Below are 24500 nucleotides of genomic sequence, written 5' to 3' on the forward strand. Positions count from 1 at the left end.
TAATGTAAAGTACCTCCCTCTAAAAAGGACACTTTTATAATGTTCCTTTCTCATGGCAGGTCTAAATTTGGCATTATTTCAGCTGCTCACAGAAAGTCTTTCACATATACTGTGATTTGGCTGTAGGGTGTTGAAAGGGAGAGGGATGTATCTGCAGGTGGGCAAGTAGGAACTAGGCTGAGGAGAGAGGCAACTCTAAAAGCAATGGAAATAAGTGAAAAAACAAAATACAACCCTGGGCAATCCATATAAGTGATTTTTGTAATGCACCATTTAAATATATATATTTGATGTGGCAGTATCCCTATAGTACGCTCTTTTAAGATCCTCAGGGAATAGTCCGAGGAGGGCGATAGCTGGGTCAATTGGTGGATCCATTCCCAGCTTTCCCAGGTATCTCCATACTGCTTTCCAAATTGCCCTTACCAATTTGCAGTCCCACCAGCAGTGTACAAGTGTACCCTTTTCCCCACATCCTCGCCAACACTTATTGTTGTTGCGTACTATAGGGATACTGTCACATCAATGATCATAGCAGCACAATTCACAATAGCTAGACTGTGGAACCAACCTAGATGCCCTTCAATAGATGAATGGATAAAAAAATGTGGCATCTATACACAATGGAGTACCACACAGCAATAAAAAAATGACAAAATCATAGAATTTACAGGGAAATGGATGGCATTAGAGCAGATTATGCTAAACGAAGCTAGCCAATCCTTAAAAAACAAATGCTAAATGTCTTCTTTGATATAAAGAGAGCAACTAAGAACAGAACAGGGAGGAAGAGCATGAGGAAAAGATTAACATTAAACAAAGACGAGTGGGGGGAGAGAAAGGGAGAGAGAAGGGAAAACATATGGAAATGGTAGGAGACCCTCAATGTTACACAAAATTACATAGAAGAGGATGTGAGGGGAAAGGGGGGGGGAAACAAGGGAGAGAATTGAACAACAGCAGATGAGGTAGAGAGGGATGATGGGTGGGGAGAGGAGGGGGGATAGTAGGGGATAGGAAAGGTAGCAGAATACAACAGTCACTAATATGCCATTATGTAAAAATGTGAGTGTGTAACCGATGTGATTCTGCAATTTGTATTTGGGGTAAAAATGGGAGTTCATAACCCAATTGAGTCAAATGTATGAAAGATGATATATCATGAGCTTTGTAATGTTTTGAACAAACAATAAAAATATATTAAAAATAAATAAATAAATATTAAAAAATAAAATAAATATATATTTAATATATATTTATTATATATATATGCAAAACCCACATTGAAGAGAATATTATTTTTAAATAAAGATAGGATCTCTCTCTGCACATACATGATTCAGTCTCCCTTGGTTTCATTGGCCTTACTCTAGTTCTAGCCCTGCAAGGCATGTGGTGATGGGATGGGGTTGGGGAGAGAGTTGGGCACAAAACAGTGAGATGAGACACGTGTACTTTAAAAAGTGTAAGTTGTTATGATTCATTTATATATTAAGTTGTTATTGATATGGTTCTAAAAGCCAATCTTAAAATTATTACTAATATCATATTTTGTTTGTGGAGTATTTTAGAATTTTTTTTTTACAATTTTCTATTTTGTATCATTTCATTTAAGGAAAAATATTGCAGAAGATAGAGTTAGGACCCACTTGGAAAAACTTGGTAGAGAATGTAAAGACTGAGGATACACAAGGATGCAACTGTCAATTAATAAACATATTTTTATCCATTTAAGCTTTTAGTTTCTTTGCTTATTGAATGACAGTTTATGAAAGAGTGAAACCCTCGTATCTTGTGGTGAACAGTGCTCGGCACAGAAAAGACTCCTGGGACTTGTTCATGAATGAAAGGTACACGGTATGACTGAATCAGGCACATCACAGACAGTTAAACAAAAGCCGTTTTCTATTTTATTCACTGCATTCTCTGATCACACTTCCTGACATCCTCAAACACCAAAATGTCTTATTTTACAAAGGACAGTTCTTCTCCCCTTTCAGTGAGACCAGAATAGATCCATCTGAAGTGGACACTGTAGCTGCCGTACCTGACTCTGGAGACCACTACAACTCCTAATCTGCCTTCCTGCTTCTTTGCCCACTTCTAGTCCATTCCCACAGAGCAACTGCAGAGCTCTTTTTAAAAACATGCATCAGATCAAGTCACCTCCTGTGTTCAATGTACCAGTGGCTTCCCTTGGCAATTAGTTACATTCCAAAATCCTCAGCCTGGCCTATGAGGCCCTGGGATTGGGACCCTGTTTACTTCCCACATCTCACTTCCTGCCACTCTCCTCCTTGTTTATCACACTCCAGCTCCACAGCCTTCTTCCTGTCACCTCAGCATGCCAAATTCATTGCCCCTGCAGGGACTTTTCACCTATAGCTTTCTCTACCTGGAATTCCCACACCCAGATATCTTTTCATCATTTGAGTCTTCTTGGCCATGTTCTGTACAGTAACTCCCTCCCTCTCCCCCCGCCCCTCACTGTTCATCAGGTCACTGTGTTTTATTTTTCTTATGGAATCATCACTATCACAAATAATCTTTCTCATTAACTCATTTGCTGCCTTTTTTAGTACCAGGGATTGAACCCAGGGGCGTTTAACCACTGACCACTGAGCCACATCCCCAGCCCTTTTTATTTTATTTTATTTTTTATTTTGAGACAAAGTCTCCCTAAATCCTTTAGGGCCTCACTAAGTTGCTGAGACTGGCCTTGAACTTTTGATCCTCCTGTCTCAGCCTCCAGAGCCAGTGGGATTGCAGGTGTGCACCCCTACACCTGTCTCCCCTTAATAATTTTAAGAGTGTCTCCAGCCTTTAAATTAACATTGCCATTGAAAGAAAGGTAGAGATTGAGGGAGAATACAGAGCATGAAAGGAAGTCTCTTTGAATAGCACATTAACTTTGAAATTGGCCTCACTTATAGGCTCTTATTTGCTTTTAATTATGTTTCTTAAACAAAAAAAATGTAACATAAAATATGATGGTTGGCAGAGTTAGATTTTTCCAGCAGAGTGAAAGCTGACAATGGAGAGGAAATGAAGGGCTATAAAATCACCCTTTGCCAAACTGATGAAGTGACTTTTTGGTCACTGATGGGCAATGCCATGAAGAATCATACAACAAGGTTATTTGTTAATTTCCTCAGGGAAAGTGAACCATCAGGGTGGAGTGACAGGGAGGTTACTCCCCTGATGAAGTTCATCCTCGGCATCACTGAGGGTGTAGCAGGCTGGCTTTCCTGCCACCTGAGGAGAGGCAAGAGGTGAGCCGCAATTCCACAGAGTACCCTACTTCAGCGCTCAAGTGAACCCAGTCTACCCTTTAGATATGGTAACTTCCAGCCTAAAGAAACTACACGGAAAGAAAGAATAAATACAGGACATGAAAATAAATGTTCAGATCAATTTGGAATTTGAGACAAGTATCCTAATGACCATCCTAGTTTCTTTAAACAATGTGAATCTCAAGGAAAATAAAGTAGAAGACCACCCCAAATTAAAATGGAACTCTTAAACCTTGAAAAACCAAACATCTACAAAATTTTGGGTGGAACCATTGAGAAAACAAGAGTATGGAAATTAGATAATCTTATAAAATCATTATTAAACTTTCTTATGATACAATAATACAAAATGAATACCACATAATAATTATGTATAATATTTTATATTTATATAACTTGTAATATGTTTATAATATAATAACCTTATTATATTTGAACATAATGACATTTATAACAATACAATTTTATATTGTATTTTTAATGCAATAAACTCATTTGTTTATGAAATTCAGTAGATAGTAATTATATCACAGATGCAGAAATTGTGGGTTGAAATAACTCTTTCAACACAGCTAAAACATATGAGGGTCAGAAGGGAAACTTGGTAGTCAATTTCCAGAGTCTAAATTCTCTCGCATAAGCTCATGTGACTGTAAATTTCAAGAACCTTCCCACAGGCTAAGAAAGGTGCCTCCCTTCGTGGATAAAAATTTCTATCAATCCTAGTAACTTGAGTGGCTGAGGCCGGAAGATCACAAGTTCAAAGTCAGGCTCAGCAACTTACCGAGGCTCTAAGCAACTCAGTGAGACCCTGTCTCTAAATAAAATACACAAAAGGGCTAGGGATGTGGCTCAGTGGTTAAGTGCCCCTGGGTTCAATCTCTGGTACCAAAACAAACATTTAACAAAATGGTTTCTTTCAAATCACCATGAGCTCTTCTGATTTTTGCATCCAATAGCATCACACTTCTTTTCCCAAGCACAAACTAAATAAGCACTATGAGGCAGGAAGTGTACAAATTTCTCATGCTCCTTGGAGTAGAGAAATATATTCAGGCAATTTCTTTGACAGTCATAACATCTTTGTAGTAGCTGCTTCTCTTCAAAGTCATATTCTGATCAACCAGCTATTTGTGCATATATATTTTACCATCAACACAACCCTTTGTATATTGCTTGTGGACTTGGGTTCATTGTGTTAAAATCCAGAGACATTAAGGAACTAACATCAGTTATTATTTAACAAGCACTTAATGAAAGCCTCCTATGTATCAGGTTCTGCTCTAAATCCTAATGACAGGGCAGTAGACAAGGCCAAGATAGACAAAATCCCTGCTCTCTCAGAGTTTATTATCATTTTTTTTTTTTTTTTTTAGGAATTGGTTAGATTTTTCTGTACAGGGCCAAACAGTAAATGTCTTAAGCTTGGCAGGCCTTAGTGTATCTAGTATATCTACTCAAGTCTGCTATTTTATCAAGAAAGTAACCACAGGCGACATATAACTAGATGAGTGTTGCTATGTTCAATAAAACTTTATTTAGAAAAAGAAATAGTCAGCCAAACAGGAATTGTAAGCCATAGCTTAAGTCTTCTCCTAGTGGCTTATCAAACACGTTTCCAGACATTGTAGAAAATTAATAACCAGTGTATTTTCTTTGGATATCCACCTAGCTAATTTATTTTACCACCATTTTGTTTAGCTAAATGTTTATTTAACTAATTCCCTCATCAAGTTAAAGGTTCAACTCGGAGAGTTGCCCTTTGAGAGTAGATATGAGACCAGATCTGTTTTTGCCCAGACATTCATGCTCATTCAACAAACTGTGAACTGCCTCAAATTTCTAATTGAGGTCCAACACCAGGTAGGATAATTTGTGACTTCTGAGCAGCAGATGATAAAAGGGAATTAGACATTCAGAAAATTTATTAGGGAAAATACCTGTGAGGGAAAATTGGGAATCAGACAAAGGAAGCTAGGAGAGCCTGCAGCCTGGAATGCAGGTCTAACCACAGAGAACAGACTAAAGGAAGGAAGGTCCCATGGAAGTCACAGCCCTGAGGGCAGCTGTGAGAAAGTTCAGCAAAGGCAATGGCATGTGTCAGCAGAGTCCTACAGCTCCCAGGAGCAAAACTAAGTATCCCTGCCACAGTGACTCATTGCCTGGAAGTGGCCACTGGGAATTGTGGTCTCTGTACCAGCACAGTGATGGATTTCAGAGCACAGCAGCTGGGGCCACTGGTCAGTGACACCCACCCCAGTAGATTGGAAAGGTACAGTTTTATGGCAGTGAAGAAAAGCTCCACAGCTAATTAATTTGACAAAAAGTTAAGAAAGGATTTAAAAGAGTTTTGCCACACTAACTCAAACCCACTGACTCTAAGGACTACTTTATTTACTGTTGCCGTCTTTGTAGGACCTATGAAAAACATCTTGCATCAAGGAACTACTCAAAATATATTTTCAAATTTGATTCAGTTCTAACACTACAGTGACCATATAAATGACTAGAGGTGGGAGAAAACTTAGCCTGTATGTCTATAGAACTTTCCCATAGTTAACACAGCTGGAGAGTGGCAAGGAGAGCACACGGTCCTGGGGTTACATGTGATGACATCCCTGGCACAATGCATAAGGGTACTAGTAGGTGGAACCATCATTGTCTCTGGCAGAGCGGTGGCAGCATCTTTGTCATTCAGAGGAGGCATCCAGGGATGCTATTAAGTCTGCATTATCTTTTGCTTTATCAGATTTAGAAGATTACCCTCTTCTTGGACCCATTTGCTGTTCTGTCACCTTAAAGAAAGAATGGAACTACAGGAGAGAGTTCGCATTGAGAAAGAGCTAGTAAAGCATGCAGATTCTGATGACAGATGGACAGACTTCAAATTCTTGCTCTAAATTTCACCGTTCTTTCATCCGGGGCAAGTTGCTTCACATCTCTGTGTTTTGGTTTCCTTATCCTTAGTCAGCTTTTCATCACGGTGATCAAAATACCTGACAAGAACAACTTCAAGGAGGAAAGATTTATTTTGGCTCATGGCTTCAGAGGTTCTGTCCATGGTTTGCCTATTGGCAAACAGCAAGTCAGAAAAGCCATAGTGGAAGGGTTTGGGGAAGGGTGTGGCAGGGAAAAGATGCTGGGCTCATGACAGCCAGGAACAGAGAGACTGAAAGGGGCCAGAGAAAGATATAGTGACATACTTCTTCCAGCCATGCCCCACCTGCCTCTCATTTTCACCATCTCCCTGTACCTCCATTAAAATTATCAATCTATCAAATGGATTGCTCCATTAAGGAAGTCACAGCCCTCATAAATGATCTTTTCACCTCCAAACATTGCTGCATTGTCTGACACATGAGTTTTGGGTGACATTCCAGATCTAAACCTTAATAAAGGATACCGTTATGTACCCCAAGGATATATTATTATTTTTAAATAGTGAACATATGTAAAATCACTTAAAGCAGAGATATGTGCAAATTATTTAGAGGTAAATTTTAGTGGGACTTGTCTGAGAGTTCCCCGAACTGAAATGGGCTTGAAATGGCTTGGGGAAGAAGTGAGAAACAGAATCATATACCAGGGAAGGACATAAGTAATTCCTGAAATTAACCCCTTCATATTGCATACTTGAAAAGAGTAACTTGAAGGAGAAGAGATATTGGTATAAACTGACAATAGAGTAAGTATATATTCAGCCAGACTAATGATGAAGGAAAGGGTTTGGTGTTGGTTTTCCATTCTCATCACCATGGCCAACAAGGTTACTTAGATGTGCTCATTGTAGATCCTGTTTTGTTTTGTTTTTTTTCTGATCATGATGCTTATCAAACACAGAATCTTTTTTTTTTTGGTTATTGTTACTGTCTTTATTTTAATTAGGTATATATGACAGTAGAATGCTTTTAATTCATTGTACACATTGCAGTACAACTTTACATTTCTATGGTTGTACATTATGTAGCATCATACCATATGTGCAGTCATACATGTACCTAGGGTAATAATGTCTATCTCATGCCACCATCTTTCCTACTCCCATGCATCCTCCGAATCCCACCCTTCCCTTTGCCCCATAAAAATTCCTGCATTTTTCCCATGCCCCCCCATTATGTATCAGCATCCACTTATCAGAGAGAACATTTAGCCTTTGGCTTGGGGGATTGGCTTACTTCACTTAGGATGATATTATCAACTCTATCCATTTACCTGCAAATGCCATAATTATATTCTCTTTTAATGCTGAGTAATATTCCATTGTGTATATATAGCACAGTTTCTTTATCCATTCATCTATAAAACCATGGCTGTACCACCTTTGTTTAAGTTGCAAATGTAGAAGGTCAGTAGAGGACTAGAAAGAAATAAGTTACTTAACTTTATAACATCATCATGTGAAAGCCAGGGCACTAAAATTTATTGGAAAGCCACTGCCATAGTTCTTGAGATAACTGAGGACCTGAAGTCAGTCTTAGGAAAAGCAACATATACCAAGCTAACTTAGGGAAACACAGGAGCAAAACCAACTGAGGTTACCTGGTTAGCACAGAAGGATGTTTTCATTTATAAGTGCTTATTATAAATTAATACAAGTAATTGTCGTTAAAAAGTAATTCAGGATTCCTTTTGTAAACTTGGCCCTACCTCAGGAATCCAGTAGTAAGATCTCTCAACAGAACATGTCCTAATGCAATAATTCCAATACGCATGATGGCATGACATGGGTATATGTTTACATAGAAAAGGTTTAAAACATCACAGCTACAAATAGCACGAACAACTAGAAGACCTTAAAATGAAGATGAAATGAACACATGGGGTTTCTCTTCATAAATTAGGACAAAGTTTAATCGATTGTCCCATTGTTATTTTTGATGGATTTGTGATTTTTGAGATTTTCAGGATTTGGCTATCTTAAAATCATCCTTGATATATCTAATAAGATTTGATTGGCTTTCAATGATAACTTTAACTGTTCCACTGAGGAGTGTTCATTATTTTTTCTTAGGATTTTCTGTACGATTTTTCATAAAGTCCTTATCTCCTGCTCTTAGACACAGAACATGTTATTATCTTTTAAAACCTTATATCACATACAACTGTACAGGTTAGAGATTGAAATGCTAACAATAGGATCCCATCCCTGCCACAACTCCAACTCCTAAGTGACAGGAGAATAAAAACAACTTAAGATGAGGGCTTGGGGGAATGGAAAAATACAACAAACCCCTGTCATGTGTGTAATTAGAATTATAACAAATATATAAAGAAGTGAAGTGTGCAGTCAAATATTTCCATTTTTGAACATATGAAAACGTTTTGGAGGAGATAGCATTTTATAATAATAAGAAGAAAAAATATGGTCACATTATTTTATACCATAAGTTGTCAAAGCACATAGATCACCACACTTACTGTGACAATAAAAGATTAAGTCACGTAATTTTTTATTACAATGTGGTTTTTCCTCCCTCCATTTCCCCATAGTTAGCTGATGACACTGTGCAACAAAAATATTTTCTGAAGGCTATGTGACTTATTTCTCTAAAGCAATTGAACATTTAAGTTCTATTTGATTAGTTAATTATTAGTATCAAGAGGGATAGAAAAGAGATGAGAACATGAGAGTTTGAGCCCTGAATTCTATTCACTAGCTGTATCAGTGGGAGAAATCAATCAAACTCGCTGATTTGCCTGCTCTAAATGGTTTTAACAAGTATCCTTTGTACATGGAGTCTTGTTTGTGTCATATGATCTCTATCCATACAAATGATCATGATCTTTCAAAGCATGATCTGTGATGCCACTAACCCAGACAAAATAAAAAGAAATGAGGTTGCACCTTATTTTTGCATTTATTTACTTCAATTTCATTCAAAAATCAACTACAATTGATACAGAATCAGCCCCTGAGTTTCAGAATGATAACTGGAATAGCTATTTCCATGTTTCAGAGGCACTAAGAGATTATTTTCTAGTCATTAAAAATGTATTTGCCCTTTGCTGTAAACTGTAAGGTTGGTTTTGTGGCAGTAATAATTAAAAGCATCCTTTGGTTTTACTGATTTTTACTCAAATGAGTATGTCATTTACCCTAATGGGAGGAATATCTGTAAATATATATATATACACTCCTGATCAGTTCATTTGAGGTTTTCCTTTCAATCCAATAAATGCACAAAACCTCTGCAGGTGCCATTACAGCTAGAGAAGCATTACCAGTGTTAAATGAGACAGTTCCTAAAAGCATATCAAAGGCACTGATTTGTCTAAAATGGTTAGCTTGTTTCACTCATATCCTATCACAATTGGTAGCTGCAGTGTTTATTTGAACTTAAACACTGATTAGGTCTTTTACTATCCTGTTTTTGCAAGCCCACACAAAGCTAAATATACCAATCCTCATTAAGTCCAAAGAAACATGCATAGCATGTCAAGCAGTCATTGTTGTTATTACCAATAAACAAAAATGCATATGCTTCCCCAATCTCTGTGCTGAAATGTGCTCTGTGTTTACCGAGCAAGTTAAAGGATAGGGGGGTAAAAAAAAAAAAAACCCTCTGGATGAGTGTGTGGACTCCAGCCCTGGGTATGTACCTGGGTCTCAACATCTGTCAGCTTTCTGGTCTGCTCTGCAGTCTGAGTCAGGAGGCTGGTTCCTATCTCGAGCATGGTGGCTGTGTGGTTCTGAACTGCATTCTGCTGTATCTGGGCCATCTCCGACTTCATATTTTCCACGATGTAATTCTCAAGCTGCAAGAGATAAAGGACAAAGTATACTAGATTATAAGCAAAGTCTCCCAGTTGGGGCATGTAATATTTACAATGACAAAACAAGACACAGCTGGCAAACTGGCCATCTGGCAGGGATGTTCTGTGTCTCTGGGAGCTGGAGAAAAAGGAAGCAGAGCACACAGGAATCCAATTGCTAACAAACTCCTAATATACTGATACATATAAATAATAATCACAATCATAATGGAAATATGCACTTGAACTATGATTTCCTATTATTGACATGATCTCATTTAACCCTCACAGCAAAGATGTAAACTAGGCACAACAGGCCTCCTTATTCTTTTTATTTTATAGCTGAGGAAACCAAATCAGAGAGGGAAAAGGATGAATGAACCCCAGGTCACCCAGATTAGCAAATAGTTTCAGTCTAAATCTTAGTGCTGTGGTCTTCTAGTTATACCATGATGACCACTCATCTCAGAGAAATTTAGTCTTCCCCTTCCATTTTTGTAATGATAAATAAAATATCCTACTTCCCTGGGGAAATGGACAAGGAGAGGGAGGAAAGTATATTCCCAAAATGAAAGCCTTTAAGGAATATTAAAACATAGGCAAGGATGTGTTGAATGAACTGCAGATCCCTAGAGTGAGCTATAAGCATTTTCTGTGCTCTTTTGCAAGTTCAAAAATAGGCACTGAAAGTATAGCCCATAAAGCAGCATTTGCCCTACTTGCCTGGGGTAAAATTGGTTCCTTTATGATGCCATCTAAGAGTACACTAAAGTTGTAAAATAAATGGTACCACAGGGGCCAAAGAAATGATTAAGTGAATTACTACAAGGGATCTTGTTAGGCACCTGGGAGAATAAAGCTGAGCACATGCAGGGTTTGAAAAATGCAGAAGTCTGTATCTCCCTGTCAGTACACTTCACTCTTCCCCACCACTGCATGGCGACTGCATTTTATTACCAAATTACACATATGGGGAAATTGCATCCCAGAGAAGTCAGGTCCAAGGCCACACACCACAAAAACAGCCAGACTTGGACTTTAGTGTCGAGATTCTTAACTCATACCAACACTTTTAACCACTCGATAGCTCTGCCAAGTCGTGCTTAGTGAGACGGGTTCCAAATCATTAACAGCTACGTGATTTTTTACTGATTTAGTGAACCATAATACATCCACTATTTTATAATCCATAGTAACATTATTATCATGTAACAAATACAGTCTAAATGTATATTCCCCTTTGCGAAATTTTGGCAGTTCACTTTCTAACATCATCTCTCCCTTACTTCTATTTATCAAATATGAATCTGCCCCAACCTAACAAAAATGGAAGCTTCGTATGAAGCTCATATTCTGATACAAAATTGATCAGAAGAAATATCTGAAAATTATCTTAACAAAATGGAAGATCTCTAAACCAAATCTTGACTTCATTCCAATTGAATGAACATACGTAAGCAACATGGGAAGGGTAGAAGAATGAGGGTCGGTCAGAGTAGTAAACATCTATCATTTAGATTCCACATCCCTGTATCCTTTTTCCTAGCGACATCCCTTAACATCTTTAAGGGAAATTATCATTTTTTTCTTTTTTCAAAGCAGATGCTTTGGGTAGAGTTGATCCACTCTCACTTTAGAAGGGGGTACATATTTAAGTCTGGCAAAACACAATGTTCTACTCTTACTTAGCAAGTGTGGGTTGTCCAGGAATGGAAAGATATTGTAAGCAAGGCCATTAAATCTTGGTTCTGGCATTTTGTCAAACTAGTTTACACAAGAACTTCCTCTTCCTCTGTGGTTAATAGCTGGTAACATAGATGCCGGACGATGCCCAATTTTGCCACCATAAAAACTAAAGCAAGCCTAAGAATGAAGACAATCCAGAAAAAAAAAATAATGAGAAATAGATGATAGATAGTGACCCAGGTGTGATATAGATAACCGGATATCTTTCAAACACCTGAATCCAGCCATGATGTTTCTAGTCAGGTCTTCCCTTGGACATGGAGTTGTAAATTGTCTAATCTAAATCTCCCCTGAATTATGCTAAGTGAAGCTAGCCAATCCCTAAAAAACAAATACCAAATGTCATCTTTGATATAAGGAGAGCAACTAAGAACAGAGCAGGGAGGAAGAGCATGAGAAGAAGATCACCACTAAACAGGGATGAGAGGGGGGAGGGTAAGGGAGAGAGAAGGGAAATTGCATGGTAAAGGAAGGAGACCTTCATTGTTATACAAAATTACATACAAGAGGAAGTGAGGGGAAAAGGGAAAATAAACAAGGAGAGAAATGAATTACAGTAGATGGGGTAGAGAGAGAAGATGGGAGGGGAGGGGAGGGGGGATAGTAGAGGATAGGAAAGGCAGCAGAATACAACATACACTAATATGACAGTATGTAAAAAAGTGGATGTGTAACCGATGTGAATCTGCAATTTGTATTTGGGGTAAAAATGGGAGTTCATAATCCACGTGAATCAAATGTATGAAATATGATATGTCAAGAGCTTTGTAATGTTTTGGACAACTAATAATAAAAAAAAATTAAAAAAAATTAAAAAATAAATCTCCCCTGAACCACCAAGTCTTGCTTTTCCTTTAGTCAAATTTATTTATGTCTTCAACACTGACAAACAAACCAAAAGAATTTTGACTGCTGTATTCAATAGCTGCTTAGCAAAAGAAGCCTCAGGCAGCGAGACATTAACTGTATGTTCCTTGCTTATTCAGAGAATTTAGGGCTATTTATAAATATGTATATCCTAAGAAATGGTAGACAAGTTTCCATTGAGAAGATGAACCCTGCCATTTACAGTAGACATTGATCAATTACATTGTTCTGCAGCAGTGTCTAAGCACTGTTCTTTAATAAATAAAAAATGTCACAGTGAATTTTAACCTCATATATCCACATGTTACAGCTGCTAAACAGGCTTAGAAACCACTAAACAACTTGCTCAACAAGAAGCAGGAACTCAACCCCCAAGTTCAAAACCCACTTTCTTAACAACTGACCTACTTAGCCAAGCATCACCTAATTGTGCATTTTTATTACATAGCTCCTAACTTTCGGTGTTTGCTAAAATTAAATGGGAGCTGTTCAGAGATGTTCAGAATGCATTCAGAGGTACTACGGCATGCTGTACGTTTTTAAGGGCATACACTAGGATAGCATGCATTTAGGACAGCTTTCCAAAATAATTCTGATTCAGCCAAAGGATAAATGCTTTTCAAAATGTGGATCATAGAACAACTTCCTATACGAGAACTGTTTGTGAAATGAGTAGTTTTTTTGCCAGAATGTAAATTAGCAGGGTTGCTAAGCACATTTCACCTGATCCATATATATAAACAAGGTTTTTTCAATGAAGACAACAATGTTCAATTTACATCCTAGTACAACCTTCCTGTTTTGTTCACAAAAGGATAAAACTTCTTTAGCACTTATTTAGACCATCAGACTTAAGAGTGATGTGTCAGATTTCCTGCTGAAAATAAAATTTCAAAATTATAATTTGATTTTTATGCAGATTTCCCTCCTGATAAAGAATATGCTAATCAGTGAGCTCCAATACATAATTTACTTGACAATTATACATCAATTTTTTATGCAGTCAGTTAGCAGGAGTCAGTTGCCAGAGGTTAACATGTTCTGGGTATAAAAACAATCCTAAGTCTCCAGCTTCCCAGAGGACACCCTCTGGCATAAGGTGACTACAGCAAGCAACAGTTGCTTTTCAATCCTTGTGACCTGTCAGCTGTTGACCATTCAGTACCACTGTGCTTTTCTTTATAACTATAAAAGTTAAAATAAGCAAAGAAAATAGCTGTTTCATGTACACATTGATCAAATCACAAAGAGCTTCCCAGTTCTGCTGACCCTGTTGTGGAAATAAAGTAGGTCTCCAACCAATCCTAAAATTCTCATTGAAGCTGCCATGAATATAACTCTAGTTAATTATTTTTTAATCAAATGGGGCTGCTTTCTCTGGGAGTACCTGCCTTTTAATGTAAAAGGTAATGGCACACTTAAGTAGCAAGAACCAGATGTAGTTGATTTAAAGGCTGAGTGGGGAGGCAGAAGTCAAATATACAATGTGTGATTAATAAGGAGGGTTGCTTTCATCTTATCTCTAGACATTCCTCTGTAGATGTATAACTGTGAAACCCAACTTGACGTACCATACCAGCCAGGTCCAGGAAAGATTTGTAACAAATTTGATTGTATTTGTGTATTCCCTAGTGGTTTAAAAAATATGTTTGCTGAAAATACAGTACCTCAAACATCTAATAGGTGTATTTTAAGCTTAGACATTGCTGAGCACAAGAGCTGAGGAGTTAGAAAGTGGGAGGTTTTGAAGCTGAATCATAAATTTTTTTGACAATATTGCTCTGCTCAGTGTCTCACTCCAGAGTTTTAAAAGGTATTGGCTAAAGACTCAGAAGGAGATGTAGCATGTGGTTTTAAATGAGATGAAATGATGATTTTTAAGAAAGGAAGTAGTATCACCTCTGTGAAGGGACTGGCTGTTTGCAGAGAGCTTCCTACACATAATCTGACTTGATGTTCCCACCAGCTCTACAAAGGGAGTACTGAGTCCATTATAGTTCAAGAATCAGAGATCTTATGTGACTGGAGATCAGTCAGTCTCAGGACGTGGTTCCTGCTCTGTTGTTGGACTGGTTGACTGGTGCGTTAGCTGAATAATTGGGTGATTTAATTTGTAGTCAGCTCTTGAGAATTCATCTACTTATTCCTTTGAGAGAAACAGGCAATGTCAGAAAGTGATCACCTTCACTCTTCTGCGCTACACAGGTGGATGCAAAGTCAGATGAAGGGCCCAGGCCCAGGCATGTGGAGAGTTCACTCTGCTGCACTATTAATACAAAGAATCCTTTTTTTTTTTTTAAGGTTGTCTTAAGAGGACATTTTTCTTAGCAATGTAAGTTTATTTGTTTCTTATTAACCAGCACAAAATGTAACAAAGGGAGTGAGGACACACTAAGCCTCTATTAAGGCTAAACGTGTACCAGGACTTGCAAATATGTAGTTTGTTGAATCTTTACAACAATCCAGGCGCTGTAAATATTAATTTCTTCATTCCACTAAAATGAAAATGGAGACTCAGAGAAGGTAAGTCAATTGTCTAAGATCCCACAGCAAGTGGGTGGCAGAGCTGGTATGTGCTTTGAAAGAGGCCAGATTGCTGAGCAAGTTGTACTTCATCCAAAAAAGAAAATCACCTGTAAAATACCAGCAAACTGCCACCAATATTACAGGCTGATTCTGACAGCAGACAGTATTCAGACAGAATATGAAAAATGAACGTGATAGAAACAACAAGGTGAAATTGTTTCAAAGATAATGTTTAAGTTGTTTAGACATTTGTACAGTGATGGATGACATAATATCCTGCAAAATGTTTTAGGTAGTGAGAAAGCAAATATCCCAGTGACTATGTGACAAGCAATATTATAAAATAGAAAAAAAGAGTTTTTAAGAAATCAAGATTATCAATCATTTGTAATTCACTCCTAAATCACTTGTCTCTTGTCTTTTGCTGAATGACTACTAGAGAATAACAAAAAAGAGTTTGGGGGAGCTCTCTTACTAGGGTCTCAAAATCCTTTGTGTTTCATGTTCATAGATCGAGACTATGTCAGACTATGACATGGCCTGCAGGTGAAATACATTCTCTGTCACTTCACTCCAAGAGAATACTTCAAGGAATCTCTCAAACCAGAGCATGTCTGAATGCACAAAGAATATAATTTCTCCATGTAATTCTTAAGAAAATAACATTTTAAACCCTATAAAAATTGACAAAGGCATTGTTGGCTTAAAATATGTCATAGATTAAGTGGACCCTCACTGAATGTTGGTGCATGTGGTATTACTCAAGTATGGCAAAATCAGCATGAAATAAAGTAAAAGGTTAAATATGGAAAAACAATAAAAAGGTAAAACAATGCAAAAAATGCCTTACATGTTGATGGTTTTATCTAATATCATTGTTTCATAAATCAGTAGTAATATTGAAAATGCAACTCTACCTGGGTTTATGACCTTATAAAAAGAGATGGCTGAGGCCAAGTACATTATTTGCAGGAATTTCTATTCTTAGATCTCCAATATACTGTTTCTTTTACCAAATGAAAAAGTATAAGTGTCTTTTTAGACAATAGATCTAGTTAGCTAACATTTGAAACAGTTTCAGTGCTGGTGTCCATGAAATGGATCTCATTTCTCTTTTTGGTACCTGAAGCCATTAGTAGGAGAGAGAGAGCTAAAAGAGACATTCAAAGTTATAAATGCCAAGAATTTCATTTTATAGACATAGTGATTGAGGTTCAGAGAGGTTATAGAAAGCAAGGTGAAATAGCTAATTAATGCCAGATGCCAGGCTGTGACCACTCAGAGTGTGGAAACTCAGACTCACAGCAGCAGGCTGAGCCAACGGAAAGCTGCCAATACTGTTGGCCAGCCTTGCATTTCTTATCCAATTCCCTGGTTCCTGCTACTTTCTTAATTTCTACTGGCTCCTGATTTGGAGATCCCCTTTCACAATACCAGTTCATGCTTCATCAGTTTTAGGGACCCAGATTTCCCTCTCTTGACTCTGCTTACTAGCATTAATGCCTCTAGCTGCCCTTCAGTCATTGAGTTTCAGAAACCCCTTGATTTCATTCTTTTTTTCATATGCATCACTCCAACAAGTGGCAAAAAGCATGACCAAACTCCAAAGTTATTCCAGGCTTTCTACACCCCATGTAGGCTCAGTGTAATCTAGGCATGCATGTGAGAAATGCACACTGTGACCTGAACCTGGTGCCAGATACTACAAGATCAAGACATTTTGAGTTTACTAGGAAATAGCTGTGCACCAATGGATGGATCATCTTACTAGAGTAGGTGAATGTGATGGAGTGTATCTCCAACTGTCTATATTTCTTTCCATATTCTTCTCTCTGCTGAATAGGGAGACACAATTACCGATGTTAAAAATGTGAGCAGACATTGGTTTTATCACCTACATATGTGTCCCAGCAACACCTCTGCTGGAGCACAAGGAGAAACTGTGAAGGGCATCCCAGAATTTCCTAGATGAACAAACTCCCTTGCAATCATTTTTCTTGGCCATGACTCTTTCAAGATGACATTTTTGTGGCTGCTGAAAGTTGCCAGAGTCATACGCAGTGCCCTAGAGCTGGGCGAAGACCCAGAAAAGTCATTCTCTCTTTGTATAAACAAATGAAAGGTTGCCAGTGCCAAAACATATTTTACTAGCCTGGCATCTCTCTTCTATATCCACCTTCTCACACCAGGAAAGTGTAACCATCATGAACTCTTAAGAACATTTCCTTCTGTTCAATTTTTCTCTTTGCATAATTTTAAAGGGGGATGATATAGGAAAAGTACATTCAGCCAGGAGTCAGAATATAGATAATGCAGGAATAATCAGAGATTTACACCAAGAACTTGAGTAAATCATTTACATAAGGTTGGTTTAAGGTCTTCATCCATGAAATAAAAAAAGACTGGGTTAGATTATTTCTAAGAACTCTTGAAGCTTTCAAATTCCTTGATTTGAAACTTCCTTTATTGAGTAATTTAGGCTATAAGATTTAAATCTTAAATTTTTATAGAAAATTGAAATATGAACGTATATAACATACATATCCTTAATGGCAGCAAGGAAACATTGATACCAAAAACACAATAGAAAAGCCCTGGCTCAAGTCTCTAAAGCAGGCACATCTGTTTTAAGATAAAGAGCTAGCATCTGTGAATCGCTTCATTCCCAGGCACCATTCGGTCAAAAATATATTCTTCGTATTTCTTCAGTCTTCTTTTCATGTTTCTTTTCTCCATGAATATCACCACTGCCACCTATACATTCATCCAAGCCATAGGGAATCATCTTGACAATTTTTCTCCTTCCTTTCCTGCATCCAATCAACACCAGATTGGGTTGCTGCTACTTCTTGAAGTTTGCCTAGGTCTCTTCCTCTTCCTTCCTGCCTCTTTCAACCATATTCCTTTATCCTCACAGCCAATGACTAAGGTCAGACTCATAACTTTTCTTTCTGGATTTGTTAATGGCCCCATAACTGGTCTCCTGACTCCTGCCTTGCTCCCTCCAACCCCTCATCCATAACCTAGCTAGAGGGATCTATCTAAAATACAAACTTGGCCTTCTTATCCCATTTTTAAAACTTTTCCAGTGGTTTCCACTACCTGTGCTTCAAGACACAACCCCTTAATTAGCATAGAAGATTCTTGGCAACCTGTACTCTGCTTCTCTGTCCCTACACATACTCTGTGCTCTAGAAACACCAAATTCCCAAGTTATTTGTATTTAGCCAAACACGAATTACTTTATTTTGCTCAATATTCATTTTGTACATGACTTTGCTCTGATGAAAATGTTTCTTGCCCACCTTATTCTCCCTTTTCTGGGGCTAAGTTCTATTTTTAAAAACTCAGTTCAAGCTTCCTCCTGTCAGAAACCTTTTATGAATCCTCTCTCTACAATGCCTTTCCTCTGTATTCTAGAACATCCTGTGCCTCTTTTATTTATTTTTTCTTCTTTTATAACCGCATTGCCTATCATTTCAGTCCACCATTAGTTCCTTTAGGGTGAACACTGTCCATTCAACTTGGCACCCCCTCCTCCACGGAAAATCTAATTAAGCTTCTCCAAAGATCCCCTACCATCACTGTTCTTAGACTATCAACAAGAACTTCTGCAACAGGGTTTACAGGCCTGAGGTGTACTGCAGAGGCAGGATGCAATAAGAAATACTCACCTGAGGCCTCCACAGAGGCCTTTGCATTCCAGATCCTGTGGAGCAAGCAGGCAGGAGGGAAGAGGAGGAGAACTCCCTGTCCTGGCCCTTGATTTTGTATCCAGACCCAGGGTCCTCTGCTCGGGAAAAAGCTACTTTTATGTGAACTTCTACAGACTGTGAGCCTCTGAGCCCCTCCCATTACACACTGGGTGTAAAGTTCTAAAGCTTTCTGAACTTGGTGTTCAGAGGGGTGATTTGATAGAGGCAAAAAGCCTCCCTTTTGAACCTGACTGCAGCCAGTAAACCTACTACCTGCTATTCCTCGGTGTGGAGCCTGGTCTGTCCTACTTCACTATCACTGCCTGGCACGTAGTGGGTCCTCAATACAAACTAGATAAATAAACTAATGCATAAAGTAGTGCATTTTTACATGAAAATACCAATAATCTCCAATTGATTTTGTAAATAAGAAATATCATAATAGCAATTATTACCAATCCCCTCTTGAATGGCAATGAGACTATATAAATGATACAAAAGCACCTAGGCCTAAATCAAGTATCCTCACATTTTGGATCATATAATGTCATTGTCTTACTGTGATCTTCTCCATTTCTCTTCTCAATCGTCTCAATGTAGAGAAATTATTGAAATTAAGTGAAATTCAGGGAAAATGTGCAAAATTAACTGTGTAGTAATCACTGCGCCGTACAGAAAATCAAAAGAATGAGTAAAACTCAACCCTGTTTGTCAAAACTATTTATAACGTAAGCATCTTGCATTTGGACTGAAGGTACAAATGTCCATCCTTCCTGATGGGATAGGATAAAAGAAGGAATCACCCTCTAAATGAAGGACTCAAGGAAGTCTTCCCAGAGGCAGTCCCAAATGTGTATGGAAAAGAGGGCAAACATTTCTTATGTCTCCCTTAATATCAAAAAATTTAGGCCTGGGAAACTTGAGGGGTGGAGGTAAGAAAGAACAACAAAAAAGGACCCAAGGAACTACACTAGCTTGGACAAGATGGTTGTGCCCTCCTGGAATGTGTTTCTCAGGAAATCAAAAGATAAGTCAGAAGCAAGGGCATATCACTGAGACCACACACAGAAGGCAAGGGCATGATGTTGGAGTCTTAATATGAGATCCACGTACAAGGTTCAAGAAAATAATTTCTGTGCACTTTACTGTATTTCTAAACATACCAAGCATAAAGTTCACTTGTTTAATAATATATATAAGCTTGCACACTGTTTATGCATATATACATGCATATATACCCCATACCTACATATGCATATATGTGTGATAACCCCAGATTCCCAACCTAGGAGGAGGGCCAGGTGACACATCCATATTTTGTGGATCTCTTGATTTCATTGCAGTTTATTAAAAATCCTCATTTTTTCTGAACAGTTTTTTTGAACAACTAGATACAATAATATTTAATTACCGTAGAAACTGTCTACTTAAATATCATGGGAAGCTCCAGTATTCTGCCTAACAACCTAGAAATCTTATTCCCAAATTCCAACTTTAAATTTTGATGACAGAAAAATGGAAGAATCACAAAGCAACTTGATGGATACTGTTTTTATAACAATAAAAGTGATCTTTTAAAACCAAACAAGATATTCTTTCAAACAGAACATTGTAACGATGCCTGCCTCTCATTTAAAACTTTTCAGCTTCTTGCTTATCTGGTGCATGCCACTCAAAATATATTCTGGTTCACTTAAAAAAAGTTCTGACATTTGAACTATAGACCACCCTAGCAGACAGTAGGTTGTGGGGATCCATGGGATAGAAGAAACTCTCTGTGGGATAATTTGTCTAAGAAGCATCTTCTGCAAACTACATTTTTCCCTCCAATAGCAAATGACAATGATGCAAACAAATAGCATATGATGGCGAGCTTTTAAAGGAAACCTTCTGAATTAAATAAAATACTGCAGGACGGATTGTGAAATTCAAATACTCAGCAGATGAAGTAAGATACTTAATAAAAGAATTTCAAAAGCCTTATTAATTAAGGGGTTTGTAGATTTTTCAGTAATATCATTACTAGGTAAAACATTTCCATCAGTTTAACCTGGTATTTCACATGAAATTGTTACCATGCCTTCCTTGAACTTGCAAGACATCAGCACTTAAAATCCAATATTATTCTAAAAAAACCTCCATTTAACATGCTGACTTTAGGGCTGTTTCCTTGCCCTTCATGCTTCTTCTTTTCTTGAATTAAAGCTCTATTTATCATCTTTCTCTTATACAATATCTCTTAGGTTTATGGGAATTTGAATTTTATTTCTTCTGCTTAAGCACACAAAACAAATGGAAAAAAGTGTGTGTGTGTGTGTGTGTGTGTGTGTGTGTGTGTGTGCATGCATGCTCTTTCTCTTACAATGTGGGATTACTCAGTAGAATGTACAATATGTACAGGCATAAAACTATCAGTGTTATTGTATGATAAACATTCAATGCATTATGTGTGAGGTCCAGTGAATTTTTCCTGAACAATATTCTTGAGTAGTTCTTACTTAAATTACCCTTGGCAGAATTACTAGGAAGGAAATAGTCATTCAAAGCTTAAGAAAGGGATCATGATTGCTCACAACTCATAAATGAGACAAAATCTCTAATGAGACAAAATCACTTTGCTCACAGTGCTTTAAACAGTGGGCATTGTTTCTTCTTCCACCATGAGCTCCTGGTGTCCCGGTGATACTTGTTACACCTCACATGCTATTAGACAGGAGTGCAAATTACCATTGTCATGAATTAGTCTCTCTGAAAGTTAACTACATACCACAGAAGATTAAAGCCAAGCATGAGCAACTGCAAACACCTGCTCCCATTACTCCATGTGCTGCCAGAGTACTATCACTCTAGAAAATTTTATGATTTTTGTAAAAGTCAGTTTTAAAGACTCATTAAACTAGTTTGGGAGTGGTAGGTCATCTCCCAGAATTCTTCCTGATTTAGTTCCCATCCTCAACAAGCTGTGAGCAATTGAAAAACCTTACATTCTTCATTAACTAAAATATGATTGTTTTAATTCATTGTAACATCTAAATCCTGGATTCTTAGAAACAATTTTAAAATCACATAAAATTAATAATACATGCTATGGTGCTACCATATACATGGAACAGATGTCACACTTTGACACATGTGCTTTGGATAGGTATATACCCTCAATGATATGCCATTCTATCTTAGTGTGTTTTGACATTTACAAAAACATTACCTTATGACATGGCTTCAGCTCTGTTATTTTAAACTGATATTATATTTTTGAGATTTAAACACATTAGCAGTGTGGCTTTATTCTGAATTTCACAAGTTAGGTTTAGGAAGTCTAAAAACTCATAAAATATTCTTGTACTCTAAGTCCTGACTTTCTCTGGAGAAGAGTACAAAGTCTATCAGACTCTTGCTATCTATCCTAAGTTCTAGCTCAGATGCAAGAAGGAACCGATTATTTCTCAGACTCTCACAAAACCCCGGGGGTTTCTTCACTAAGGAGCTGAAAGAAAGCTGTGTGATGAATCTCCCCGCATTTAAAGGCTGTATCTCAAGAATTCAAATGAATAATTTTTTATTTTTGGCAAATAGCTATTTCCCAGAGAGAGCAATTAGGGGGTTGAGAAAGCAAAGGAAACAAGTTACCAGAACTAAAAATTGATTCTATAGTTCTTCTCAAACATAAATTACTACACTAAGAGTTTAAAATAACCAAGACCACAGTTACAAAGATAGCCCTCCCAACTTCTTTAGGCAGCCTTCCATTGAAAAGACTCTGTAGTCCAGATTTTAAGGTACAAAATGACTAAAAAATGCCAGTTTTCCATGGCTTAAAAAAAACCCTTCTGCTCAACATAATAAGCAGTATACAACATGATATATTTAGTATGTTCTCAATTATGGTAAGTGTATACAGACCCACATTTATATGCCATGGAATAAGAAACACTGAATTGTGAACAGTGCCTGTCTCTGGCTGATGGAAGTGCAGGTGAGTTATGTTTTCTCCTTGAAATGGTTTGGCATTTTCCACTGAAAGAAAGTGAGAATTTAATTTTTTTATTAAAAAAAAGAATGAGAGGAAGAAATGTGCTTAGAGTGCATTTATTCGTGGTGGGAAAGTTATGAACATCTGGCAGAGTTTAGGGGTGGGCCTAGGCAGAACAATTCCAGAAAATGGTTGCTATTGTCCCTAGATGTACCCCCACTGACCCAGAAGTTTCCCTCCTCTCTGCCACCCTTCAACATCCCCCACTGCAATACCTGGACTTCATGGAAGTAAAAAAAAAAAAAAAAAAAAAAAAAAAAAAAACAGCAGAATCAACTACAGGTGGTTTCTACCAAAGGGGAAGCTGCCATTGTTTACTGAACCCTTCCTGTGGGTCAATCAATGAACTAAGGTTTTAGATGTGGAACGTGTGTAGTAGGTATGGTTACCATATGAGAAGGAGGAGAAGGCAGAAGTTCTGAGAAATCAAGTCCTGGGGTGAAAGGCATGGAACCCAAACGTCGGAGTTAGTGTTCCAACTCAAGTCTCTCTGAAGTCCCTGTCATTCTCTTTTCACTTCAATTGGCCCTAGCTTCTTGGTTAATGCAAAGATCACAAATAGGCCCTTTCCTGCCCCAATGTGTCCACTGGCATGTTTTCTTGAGCTAGCACTACTTTTTGATTTTCTTGTATTCCTTCTTTCCTTCCTTCTCTCCTTCTTTCCCTCTCTCCCCCCCACTCCTTTCCTTCTTTCTTTCCCTCCTTCCTTCTTCTCTTCTCTTCTCTCCACCCCCTTTAAGACAGGGCTTTGCCATGTTGTCAGGATCCTAAAGGCATCTTCTTGTCACCAGTTGGGGACAAGAAATAAACACACCTAATAGTTGATTATCAGCATCTGTTTTTTTTTTTTTGTTTTTTTTTTTAAAAAGCCTTCATTATACTGGTTTTTCATTCCTAAATGCAATGAAAATTTTATTTCTCTCTCATGCTTAGGAATACTGAAAGAATGATTAGATCAGTGTACACTGGGACCTTAGAGACCCTCCTAACCCAGCATAAATATGTAATGTAATTATTTTATATGACAAGCTGACTTATTCTTTCCTCACCACCATAGCAATATGCTATTTATGGGCACATTAATTACCCTTGTTGAAAAGCATTAGTGTTTTCTTTCATTTGTTCAATCAGAAGAAGGAAAACATCTTCATTAGTCAGAGGGATTAGTATCATTCTTGTTCTTCTGTTCATTACACCATCACCCTTTCAAATAAACATAAATGTTAAGTTAAAATGTCTGATCTTCATATATTCACTTATATCAATGTAAAACTTATTCTTAGCTAATGGTTTCTAAGAAGCTGCTTTTTAATACTTAACCAACAAAATTGAATCAATTCTATTTAAATAAGCTTTGTTCTTTAGAAATAATATTTCGCTTAGTAAATTAATGCATACTAAATCATATAAGAATTCAAACTGCTAAAATAAAATAATTTTTGGTTGAAAGTTTTGAGTTGTTAATAGCAAATTATATTTATAGAGGAATATACTTAAAGAAATTTGAAGATTATATATATACATGTATTATACATATATATGTATATATACAATCATACTTTATATATATATAATCAAGATTCTATT

General features: G+C 37.4%; 1 protein-coding gene across 2 annotated transcripts in view; it reads right to left on the minus strand.

Annotated features, from left to right (window-relative positions):
* The window catches only part of ANGPT1 (angiopoietin 1), a 228041-nt gene that overhangs the window by 89939 nt on the left and 113602 nt on the right, over positions 1–24500 (minus strand). For both annotated transcript variants that reach the window (XM_081266564.1, XM_081266563.1), the window contains exon 2: positions 9894–10049. In XM_081266564.1, coding sequence (XP_081122690.1) covers positions 9894–10049 — 156 coding nt within the window. The remainder of the gene's footprint in view (positions 1–9893; positions 10050–24500) is intronic.

Source organism: Spermophilus citellus (assembly GCF_964194105.1).
Source record: "Spermophilus citellus genome assembly, chromosome: 14".
Taxonomy (NCBI): Eukaryota; Metazoa; Chordata; class Mammalia; order Rodentia; family Sciuridae; genus Spermophilus; species Spermophilus citellus.